The 12,228-nt window shown below is 40.8% G+C and overlaps 1 protein-coding gene across 3 annotated transcripts in view; it reads left to right on the top strand.

The window, feature by feature from the left end:
- Positions 1-12,228, top strand: part of gmps (guanine monophosphate synthase) — an 80,520-nt gene that overhangs the window by 19,152 nt on the left and 49,140 nt on the right. The window contains exon 1 of one of the 3 annotated variants that reach the window (XM_062976694.1): positions 3,286-3,321. The exons of 1 other annotated variant lie outside the window; for it this stretch is intronic. In XM_062976694.1, the coding sequence (XP_062832764.1) occupies positions 3,301-3,321 (21 nt within the window). In that variant the 5' untranslated portion in view covers positions 3,286-3,300. Of the gene's footprint in view, positions 1-3,285; positions 3,322-3,483; positions 3,778-12,228 lie in introns of those variants that run through there. One more of the 3 variants, XM_062976695.1, reaches the window with a different exon arrangement.

The following is a 12,228-nucleotide window of genomic DNA, read 5'->3' on the forward strand; positions in this document are numbered from 1 at the left end:
ATGGATTCTGGAGTTTATAGGCCAAAAAGGAAGTTTTCCAACCTCTGTTGGGGTTTTGTCATCTGTATACTGAAGGTAACGGCGTTCCATGCAGTCATGCCGGCCACATGACCTGGAGATGTCTATGAACAATGCCAGCTCTTCAAATTAGAAATGGAGATGAGCACCAACCCCCAGAGTCGGTCACAACTGGACTTAACATCAGGGGAAACCTTTACTTATACTGAAGGTAAGATTGTTCCATAGATGTGTACTAAATGTACACACACAGCGGCTGTATTTTGGATCAGGAACTTGGTTGGGTCAGAATTCCCAATATATCTCAGGTAGAATGAATGCAGGTTGACACCATTTTAACTGCCATGGCTCAATGAGATGGAATCATGGGAGTTGTGGTGTGGTGAAGCATTAGCATTATTTGGCAAAGAAGGCTAAAGACCTTGTAAAACGTCAACTCCTAGTGAGGCGGGAGGTTAAAGAACCCCAGGAAATACCATATATGGGCAGAGATGGCGACAGCTAGCAACCCGGGTGCATAAACTCACAGAAACATGTGACTTCTGGGAAATCATGTGTTTCTGAAGAAATGAAAGCTAAAGATAAACAAACAGCGCATGCGTACGCAGGCGCTCTGAATGATTGTGAGCACGGCACAGAAAGAGTGCGGCCGGCCCGCTGGTCAGCACTGATTGGGTCCAAGTCAGGCAGCGTCACAACTCTAAGCCAATGAATTTGCTTGTGGGCGGGCATAACCCGAACCCTGTAGTGTGTATAAATATTTACTCAGCCCGCCACTGGGGGTTCTCCCTGGAAAAAGCACTTATTTTGTGCGAGGGGGAACCCTAGTGGCCATTAGCCAAATAAAACTGCTTTCTTGGAATTATTCCAGTTGTCCGTCTCCAATCCATCCACTGCGCTCAACAAGGACCGTAGCACAAAGGTTCCGCTACACTATGATTCCATAGTGTGGAGCCATGGCAGATAAAGCGTACAGGGGTAGTGGGGTACAGGGTTCACACAACCCCTCTGTTACAGCAGCTCCACTGGCTACCAGTCTGCTATCGAGCACAATTCAGAATGCTGGCTTTAGCCTATAAAGCCTTAAACGGTTCTGGCCCAGCTTACCTGTCCGAACGTATCTCCCCCTATGAACCATCTCAGAGTTTAAGATCATCTGGGGAGGCCCTGCTCTCGATCCTGCCTGCATCGCAGACATGATTGGCGGGGAGGAGAGACAAGGCCTTCTCAGTGGTGGCCCCTCGTCTGTGGAACTCCCTCCCCAACGAAATTAGATCAGCTCCTTCTCTCCTGACCTTCAGGAAATACTAAATACGTGGCTTTGGGACCAAGCTTTTGACAAGTAATTGGCGCAGTGCCAATAAGTGACCACGAATCAATGTGATTGATCAATGGAACAGCCCTGGATTATGTTTTGGGTGGTGTGTTTTTAATTTTAATTGTTTATTTGATACATGTATGTGTGACATTGAATTGCTCCCTGTTGTAAGGCTATCTTGAGTCCCCTCTGGGGTAAGAAAGGCGGGATACAAAAATGGTAAAAATAAATTCTATGCTTACAGTTGATCCACTATCCTGCTGATATTACAAAATAATATTTATTTATTTATTTACAACATTTATATCTTGCTCTTCTCACCCCAAAGGGGACTCAGTGCGGTTTACAAATCAAATGAACATACAAAATATTATTAACATAGCACAATATAAGCATTAAATTACTGTATTGTACTATATCATTATATGGTAATATTATTTAATGTATAATATATAATTAATATTATTGTATTATTAGTAGTATAATATTGTATCCATTATAATATTATCAATATTATATGTATATACAATATATTATATATTTATAAATTATTATAAATTATATATATGTGTGTGTATAAAAATTAGCGTAGCATGTTGTTTTATTATTATTATTTAATAATAATCTTGTTATATTAAATGCTGAAATCCACAAATACTTACTGTCTTCAAAACAGAGACTTCCTCAGGAAGATAGGGAAGGAAACAACCCTGATGAGTGGGACATTCCCCAAGTTCAAAACAGCCTCAGGAAGCTGGATGGCCATCTGTCGGGGGTGCTTTGAATGCGATTTTCTGCTTCTCGGCAGGGGGTTAGACTGGATGGCCCATGAGGTCTCTTCCAACTCTACTATTCTATGATTCTATATATGTTTTCTGCTGCCCTGTAGACTAGGACACGGAACAATGGCTTCAAACTACAGGAAAGGAGATTCCACCTGAACATCAGGAAGAACTTCCTCACTGTGAGAGCTGTTCAGCAGTGGAACTCTCTGCCCTGGAGTATGTGGAGGCTCCTTCTTTGGAGGCTTTTAAGCAGAGGCTGGATGGCCATCTGTCAGGGATGCTTTAAATGCGATTTCCGGCTTCTCGGCAGGGGGTTGGACTGGATGGCCCGCGAGGTCTCTTCCAACTCTATGATTCTATGAAGCAGCCTGTTTCCAAACCCATTAAGGCCCCATCCACACACTGGCTATTTTTTTAAATTTATTTATTTTTATTGAAGTTTTACCTTATAAGATAGAGTAAATTAACATTGAAAGAGTGAGAAAATTTGATTGTATTGAAAGTAGGAAAACTGAGATTTAAAAAGGATCAAAAAGGGAGAGAGAGTGCTAAATTCGTAAATACAGTAATTATAACATAACATTACTGCATATTGAACTACTTTTTCTGTCAAATTTGTTGCATAACACGATGTTTTGGTGCTTAATTTCTAAAATCATAACCTAATTTGATGTTTAATAGGCTTTTCCTTAATCCCTCCTTATTATCCAAGATATTCGCTTATCCAAGCTTCTGCCGGCCCGTTTAGCTTGGATATGTGAGACTCTACTGTAGTAGTAATACTCTGCCTCGGACTGTGGTGGAGGCTCCTTCTTTGGAGACTTTTAAGCAGAGACTGGATGGTCATCTGTTGGGGGTGCTTTGAATGCGATTTCCTGCTTCTCGGCAGGGGGTTGGACTGGATGGCCTCTCTTCTAACTCTACTATCCTATGATTTGGCCATCTGTCGGTGTTGCTTTGAATGCGATTTCCTGCTTCTCAGCAGGGGGTTGGACTGGATGCCCAGTGAGGTCTCTTACAACTCTATGATTCTATGAAGCAGCCTGTTTCCAAACCCATTCGAATGAATGCATTCGAAGCTGGCTTCTAAAGGAAGCAGCAGGGCAACAAACTCCCAACATTAAAAAAAAAGGCGGGAAAGGGAATCCATCAACACCATCACCATCCAAAGGGCCTCAAATGGGTTCCAGCGTTTCCAATGTAACTATGTCTGACTTTTCTTCCTGTTAATTGGGTTTGAAACTGCGCTAAATGTTCGGTGTGGACGGGGGCCTGGAGAGGAGGCGAAAGCTTGGGACTGACTCCCCCGACAGATAGGCCAGCGCCTATCAACGGATAAGTCTACGTCCCTCTGAAGCGTGAGGTGAACAAGAAGGCCTCTTCCTCGGAAGGGGACGAACGGGTGCTTGCTTGCTGAAGGCGGGCCCCGGGGAGGCCGCGGCTCCTCCTTGCGGGAGGCGCCTATCTGCGGGGCGGGCGGCCGGATTAGCTCATCTCGGCGGCCGGAGCATTGGAGTGAGCGGCGGCGTCCTTCTTCCCTCCCTCCTTCCTTTCCTTCAGTGTGTCCGCCTCGTCTCCCTTCCCTGCAGCCCTTCCTCCTCCTCTTCTTCCTCCCACCCAGCCGGCTCCATGGCTCTGTGCAATGGAGAAGCCAAGGTCAGTGCCGCGGGAGGGACGGGGAAAGCCGCCAAGGAGGGAAGGAAGGAAGGAAGGAAGGAATCAAGGAGGGAATGCTGCTTGCTGCTCCTTGCCTCCCTTCCTCCTCCCGAGCGGGGCTTTGTGTACAGCCGGGGTTGAGGGCAGGAAGGAAGAGCTTGGCAGGGTTGCTTTCTCTTTCTCCCCTTCTCTCTCTCTCTTCCATGGCGGAGGAGTAGGGAATGGAGGGAGGGAGGAAGGAGGATAGGAAGGGGGCTGGCACTCGCCCCTTCCCCACCTCGGGCACCGAGAAGGAAGGAAACCAAAGCGGGGAAGGAGGAGGGAAATGCCCGCCGCCTCCCCAGCCGGGAGTCCCTCCTCTTCCCTTCGGGCACATGTCCCACATGGCTCCCCTGAACAGCCAAGGCCCTGTTTTGTTGTGTGTATATATATGTGTGTGTTTGTGTTTCCTGGGGGGGGAAAGGGTGGTGTGTCACTTCTGTGATGAGGCCCTGACAAGGAAGGAAGGCAAGGAGGGAGTTTAGTTGGAGTTTTGTTACATTTTTGTAGTAGGCACCTCACTTCCTGGATAAGGAGAGAAGAACCCAGGAGTGTTAACCCTGCTTAATAATAATAATAATAATAATAATAATAATAATAATAATAATAATAATAATAATAATAATAATTTTATTCTTATATCCCGCCCCATCTCCCCGGAGGGACTCGGGGCGGCGTACATGGGGCCATGCCCAGACACGACAGCACAAATTAGATAAAACATTAAACCGAGCAGTAAAACTTCAACATGATTAAAAACAGTCATAAAAGTCAATATACACAATAATATTAAAATCCCGATTTGGGTCAAAAGATCCCAGTTTGTTTTTCTATCAAAAGTGGAATTTAAGGCATGGGCAAATTTGGGCCCTCTGGGTGTTTTGGACTGCAACTCCCACAATTCCTAACAGCCTACTACAGCTCCCAGAAGCCCCCAGCCTGCGAATGCAGGCTGGGGGCTTCTGGGAGCTGTAGTAGGCTGTTAGGAATTCTGGGAGTTGCAGTCCAAAACACCCAGAGGGCCCAAGTTTGTCCATACTCATTCTACACCTTGGCTCAATGCTGTGGGGTCATTCGCTTTCTCTGGTTGTGACTCACCAAACTACACATCCCAGGGTTCCATAGCAGGGAGGTTGTAGTTTTACAAGGCCTTTCGGACAATTAGTGCCACACCAAACTATAAATCCCAGGATTCCATAGTGTTAGATCAAGTGGTGTCCAACTCTATCAGTGGTTCCCAACTTCTTTTTTGGTTATTTGGGGTGTTGATTCAGAAAATTGCATTGGATAGACCATATCAGCTCTAATTTCTGTTACAGAACATATGCCATCCAGTAGTTGCCGAGTGGCCACAGAAAACCATATTTAATACTCTAGAGCTGATGTAGTCTATCCAAGGCTATTTTCTGAATCAGCACCCCAAATAACCCAGGAACAGTCCTAAAAACAAAGATGTCAAGATTTTGTTGTTGTTGTGCTGTGTTATTATCCGTAGTAGTAACGATGAGGTTGCTGACCATATTTTAGTTCTTATGGACCGCTGGTGATCCACGGACCAGTGAACTATATTGATTCTACATTTTAGATGCTCCTTTTCAGTGGGTGAGTGAGCACTGCTTCACTTCTCTTATGTAGTGGCAACATATTATTATATTTATTTATACCCAGCTTTATCTCCCCAAAGGGAACTCAAAGCGGCCTGACATAAAAGCATTAGTATTCAATTTAAAATATGTGTTGTCAAAACTATCATGGCTGGAATCACTGGGTTGCTCTGAGTTTTCTGGGCTGTATGGCCATGTTCTAGAAGCAAACTCTTGTCTGAGTTCTTTCCCCCACCCCTGGACATTCCACAGATATATAAACCCTACTTGCGTAGTTTCTAGTATACCTCAAAGCCTCTGAGGATGCCTGCCATAGATGTGGGAGAAACGGCAGGAGAAAATGCTTCTGGAACATAACCACATAGCCTGGAAAACTCACGGCAACCCAAATTAAAATATATTTATTTTATTTATTTAAGATATTTGTACCTCACCTTTCTCCACTAGTGGACCCAAGGCGGCTTACAAAATGTAAACACACAATCCAAATGTTAAAATATGGATACAAAGGTAAAACCATGATAAAAGCATATATTGAATAAAAACCAATTACAAAATATACAAACATTAAAACAGAATTAAACACAAACAGCACTAAAAATTCTGTTAAAATCTATCAGCATACCTCCAATTGTCATGCTCTGGATAACCTTAATACTTCTCCCTCTCTTAAACTCTCATTGGGATAATCAAATATTTGAATTTTTTTGCCACTTTCCAATGTATGTTTGCCTCTAAAGTGTTTTGTTTTAATTCTGTTTGTGTAGTTCTGACAAGTGCTTTATTTTGAAAGGAAAGGCAGATAGTGAAAACCCTAAGAAATTGCAACACTGCTTCTGTGCTCACTTCAGTGCTGTTTAGTTGTTTTATCCCACAAAACAGCAATGTTGCCTGAAAGAAAACTACTTTAAAAACTCATTTAGATACTATAGGTATGTTAGTGTCTTGCACATCTCATTCCCAGATGTGGTGTTTTCTCAGAACTTAATAGTTTTGTGCATCTGGGCAAAGAGAGCTCTCATTCAGAAGCAAGAAAGTTAGTTTTCCACCAGCAAAGTAGATACAGAGAAAATAATCTTATTCATAATTTTGCACAACTTGAAATATGCAAATGATGGGTGCACATAAGAGAAGATGTTAAATGAATTAATGATATTGTTTTGACTTTTATCGGTTAATTCTAACCTGAGTAAGTGGCAGAAAAGAATATAATAAGATAACAACTCTTTCTGAACCAAGTGCAGTAGACATATACATGATATAAATGTGTCCACAGTGTACAGTTTAATAGTTTTGGTTATAGTTGAGAGATAAGAGCAGTTCAAAATGAAGAGTGATACTGATGATGTTGAATAGTCTTTTTTGGTGTGAGGCCTCTGTGGAATTGAAGAGATAATTACAAGTTCTTATTGTGCTCTCTTGGCCTTTACGTCCAAATGATGGAAGAAGCATGAACACTACAAGAAGGGTACTTCTGCTACACAATATGTGTGTAGTGGGTGGAAGTGGCATTCCTTCTGTCATTGTGACAGAGACTTCTTTTAAGTTTCCCTGCCAATGTGAAAGACTTAGGGGTTGGGATAAAGCCCTTATGGTCGTTCAGTTTTCTTAAGTCTCACTTTGCAACTTGGAGGTGAATGTGTAAAGTGCCTGTGTATGTAAGGAGTATAATTGCTATTATAAATTTATTGCACAATTCCCTTTTTGGTTTCTTATTCTTCCCAGTCATGTTTGTGTCTAAAACACTTAGCCGAATAATTCATTTCTATTGTATTTATTAAATATGTTATGACATAGTTCTCTGGCTGGTAGACAAGAAATATTTACTTCTAAGACACTTGTCCAAATCATTCATTACTATTGTATTTGTTAAACATCCTATAATTTAGTTCTCTGGCTGATGAATACCAACATTTAGTTGCTCAGTGAGTTTGGGAGTGAGAACATAGTTCTGAGAAGTCATTGCATTCTGAAGAGGTTGCCTCAAAAGTTTCAACCAGATATTAGTAGCTTTCTTAACTACATCCCTCTTCTGTTTTTGCTGTAGACGGTTAAATTGAACTACTTAATTACTGTGTACATCTTCAAAATAAATATAGTTCTTGAGATTTTGTATTGTTATTTGGAGAGATCTTCTATTTGCTTCTTTTGCATCAAGATCTTCAACCAACCAAAATTGATAAATTCCATTTAGGATTTGTAGCTGTTCTTTTTTGAGGTTGTTCTTGTTGTAAACCTTCAAGTTGGTTCAACTTCTGGTGACCATATCATAGGGTTTCTGGGGCTGAGAGTGTGTGACTTGCCAAGGTGAGTAAGTATCCATGGCCAAGCTGGAGATTGAACCCTGGTTTCCAATGTAGTCCAATATTCAAACACTTCATCACTCTGGCTCTGCAGGGCTTAGATGTCCTTAAATAAGTCCATTCAAATTAATATGTTTCAATCTGTAACTTTGATTTAGGATTGCAGCTTCCATTTGTCCCTTTTTAAAATATGTGCATTTTAAAAATTAGCCAATCTGCTTATTTCATGTATCTGTCGATACTTGATATTCCAAATCAGTGATAAGGATACACAACAATACAAGATTGATTGCAGCTCCCATCAGCAGTAGCCAGTGATGAGGTGTAATATTATTTACAGTCCAACATCATGTAGAACCCTCTTCTCCAATGTTTTATCCCTGTTCTATATTCTTCATGGCAGGAAGAAAGATGAACAAGGTGTACCTTTTCTTATACAGTAATCTTTTCTACAGCAGTTGTGCACACTGACACTAATAAGGCATCTCCCGTCAGAATGATGGCATGCTTTCTGTCCTTCATAACTCTCTTCGAGACAAATTTTCCCAAGCTTCATTCAACATAACTTGTATGTGTCAGGAGGATGAATTTAGGGCAGTCAAACAAATCTGAGAGGCAGCAGTTGGGGATAGTTGCGTTCTGCTTCTTGGTGACTTTGCCTCAGTTTCTCCATGGTGCCTCTGTTACCTCCTTAAAAAATAACAGGCATTGTGAATGTCCACTCAGGATAATCCATGCCTTCACTTAATTTAATCCATGCCCTCTTGAAGTAAGGAAGCTCAGTTTCCCTTTATAATTTGTAGTCTCAGGGAGCCTGTAGCCACTGAGTGGCAGCAGGGAGAGGAGATTATTTACTTGAGGAGATCTTGAGGTTTTTTATTTTACCTGAGGCCTTGATCCCATGTTCACCCTTGATGATAAAATAATCTCCCTGTGACTTTCTCTTGTCAATTCTATGTTGGGGATATTTGTTATGAACAAGCCTTACCAAACAAGAGGTTTGACAGCTGACAGTCTTTGTGATGAGATAAATATGGAGCTGTCACTATGTAACGACCATATAAGAAGTACTCTCCACGTGATTCTGATAAGGTAAAATAGCTATATTTGCTGTAACAAAAAAGGAACATAAAAATTGGGTTTTGGGGAGTCACATCAGATTTAAGTTTTTCCTAGGGCCCTTCCAGACAGGCCCAATATCCCAGACTCTGATCTCAGCTCAGGTTTTATGTTTATCAGAGATTATCTGGCAGTCGGGACTCATATAATCCAGTTTAAAACAAAATCTGGGATCTGATCCTGGGATATAGGGCCTGTCTGGAAGAGCTCCTAGGAATGTCAGTGCATTCCCTTGATATATATGCTCTTTAAAATAAGAAAGGGGCTTGTTTGGGAGGGGGACATGTAACTGATGCCTCTGAATCAAGAACAGATTGTTAGTTTGAGGTAAGTGAACATTCATCTTCGAAAGCTTGTGGAAATAACTTTTAACATGCTGGTAATGTGACTTTAATCTGGAATCAGTTCTGAATACTGTAGAGTTTTCTGAGCATATTGTGGTGGGTGGATCTGAACCAGTCTATATCTCATCTTCACAGTTCTATGGTTGACATTAAAAAAAACCCTGCTTTTTCTTGGGCAGCCTCATTGTCTGACTCTTCCACTTCTGGAAAATAAGCAGAAACTTTCACTACCACAACTCAAGTGACATTTAAATTTATTTGAAATACTTTTTAAGGGTAAATTAATGATAAAGGAGGTAGTGGCTTTGACATAGATATGAAGGTAAAGCTTGTGCATTCCTGAGATGTGGTAATGATGAGTCCATTTAATATCTCCTTCCGCCTCCTACGTATATGCTTAGGTGTGCTTCTTTCATACATGTTTTGCCTTAGTGCAAGAATGGCAGCAGGAGCACTAGAACTACTTTCAAAGTGGAGGGTGGTTTCAACATTTGCAAGTATGCCATTATGATTTTTGTGTATTTCATGCATGTTTCTATACAACAGTAAACATACAAAATACAGTGAACAAAAACAATAATAATGCCATCAGCTACAGCAGTTAAGCCCTGTTAGGTGAATGTTCATGACTATAAAGGGGAATCAGGTACACAGACATCCTGATGATTCTGATCTCTGGTGCTTGATGATTTTGGGGTCCACCCCCAGCATAAACTTGAAAGGTCTCAAATCTCTGTCTCTTGTTTCGGGGTCCATGATTTCCAATGAAGCAGCTGTTGTGTTTCAAGTATTTCAGTGCCAAAGTAAAGAATGCTGGTAGGACAAAACATTATTTACTTTTTATACACACACTATGCCTAAAACTTGACATAGTTGTAAAGCATCACTGCAAAGGAAATACTGAACTGACTTAAAGATATTTCCTCATGCAATTGGTTTATTTGGTTGATTGGCCACAGATGACAGCATGAATTTCATGAATTAGCCTATTTCTTTCCGCATGGATTCTTGTGATTCGAATTACAGTAATCTACACAATCTGATAGCATGAAAGAGAGAAAAGAAGAGAGTTTTATGTTATTTTACTTGAACCTCCTGTATGATTACACTGTTCTTTCCTGGATATAGTTTTGTAAATCTATAAAGTATAAAAAGTATTCTTACCTGGTTAATGATTCTACGTTTTGTCTAATTCCATTTGTCCTTGAGACTATTTGTATAGCATCTGATGACAGTAACTATGGGCTCTAGTGCTGTGTGGATTTATATAACTATATCTTCAAATGATAAGTTTTTTGTGTGGTAAATCTGTTCAGTTGCCAGTTACTTCTCTCCAACCTATAAGGACAATCAATAACCGTGGTTTCCTGTAAGCAGTTCTGCCTTTATAAGCAGCAGCTATTGTCTCTATAAACTGTAATGAGACATTGAAAGACTGATCTGCATCTGCATGGTGCTTGAAACGCCACTGTGTACTTGCAGGAGTAGCAATTGTGTGTGTGTGTGTAGAATTGCAGCTCCAACTGGAGTGTTTGTACATTTTTGAAGTTCCAGGGTATATAAAAAGGAACCTTTTCAGACTCTGCAATTGATGGTTTGGCTTTTTACTGGCTGCTATTAAGTCTAACAGATATATCTGAAACATATGAAGGCAGAAAGGCCAACACTACTGTGACTTCATAACAGCTAAACTCAAAATGCAGTGATTGCTCTGTTCTTCATTGCGGCACTGAAGTAGCACACGCCATGTTATATCATGAAAAGTGGGGTAGACGGGTGGCTACAGGGGACTGTTAATGCATGGTAGAAGTGAAAAGAGGAATCTAATGTGTGAGAATGGAAGGCTTGTGAATATATGGCTGTCATATTTGGTGGGCCCTTGTTTTAGCTAGTAATTATTGGAAGCCTCTTAAATGGGAAATCATTTTATCATGTCTTTTTTGTTGTGTATCCACCATAAATTATCTGTCAGGTTGATGTAGTCACAGTTAAAACTGTGATATCAAAAGAAGATATTTAGGGGTCTATGGATCTTGTCTGACTACTATCCAAACTGCGTTATTGTTTGCCAGTCATTTTGCCTTCCCATAAGAGGAGAGTGATAGCAACTTGTTGCTGAAGTCATACTGAATTTGGGAACATTTCTTAAGTTCAGTGTAGCAAAGAACACTTGAGTCCTCCTACAACATGCCTCTGAATAGCAACTATTGGTAAAACAAGAAAGGATACCTTCTGCCCTTGTATCCTGCCTTATAAGCTTCCTTCAGCCACCTTGTTGCCCACAGTGACGAATAAAGTATAATAACTTTATTTTTCTATCCCGCCACTATCCCCATGGAGCTGGATAGCTTAATAAAGTGGCTGTAGAAAGCTTATAAATCAGGACACATCCTGACTTACAGCTTTCTCTCTTGAGAAAGGCATCCTCTCTTGTTTTATCAATTCTTGGTATTCAGAGGCATGTTGCCTCTGATCCTGGGGATAGCTTAATAGTCATCATGACTAATAGCTACTGGTAGCTTCAAAAATTTTCTTACTGCATTTTAAAGGGCAGATTGGTAGCTGCCTCTGATAGCAACTACAGTAATTCATGAAGGGCTCATGATCAGTGGCTGTAACAGAGAAATAGACAGGCTAAGTTAAGGTCCTACTACATTTCGTATCATGACTTGATCTCTTTCTTTTTTTGAAAAGCACCACAGGGATTTGTAGAAATGTGCTCTTGTTCTCTGAAGCAGAAAACTGAGAAGTCAAGTTGTCAAAGTTACACATTCAGCTTTTCCAATAGCTGGGAGGGAGATCTGAAACGCTGAACTAATTTTGCAGGATTTAGTAATATCTGTAGGAATCTCTGCAATCTTCATTGTTACATTTGAAACCTAGTTAGGAGTTCATGTACAGAATTCTCAATTATTTCAAAACTGGTAATGCATGTTGACCTTAATGTATAGAGTATTTGCATTCTTTAAGAGATTCATATATCTTCTAATGTCAAAGTAGTATTCATAGCTAGTAAAAGTCATAGCTTAAAAATAACAAGTT

This window comes from Anolis carolinensis, chromosome 3, assembly GCF_035594765.1.
Source record: "Anolis carolinensis isolate JA03-04 chromosome 3, rAnoCar3.1.pri, whole genome shotgun sequence".
Taxonomy (NCBI): Eukaryota; Metazoa; Chordata; class Lepidosauria; order Squamata; family Dactyloidae; genus Anolis; species Anolis carolinensis.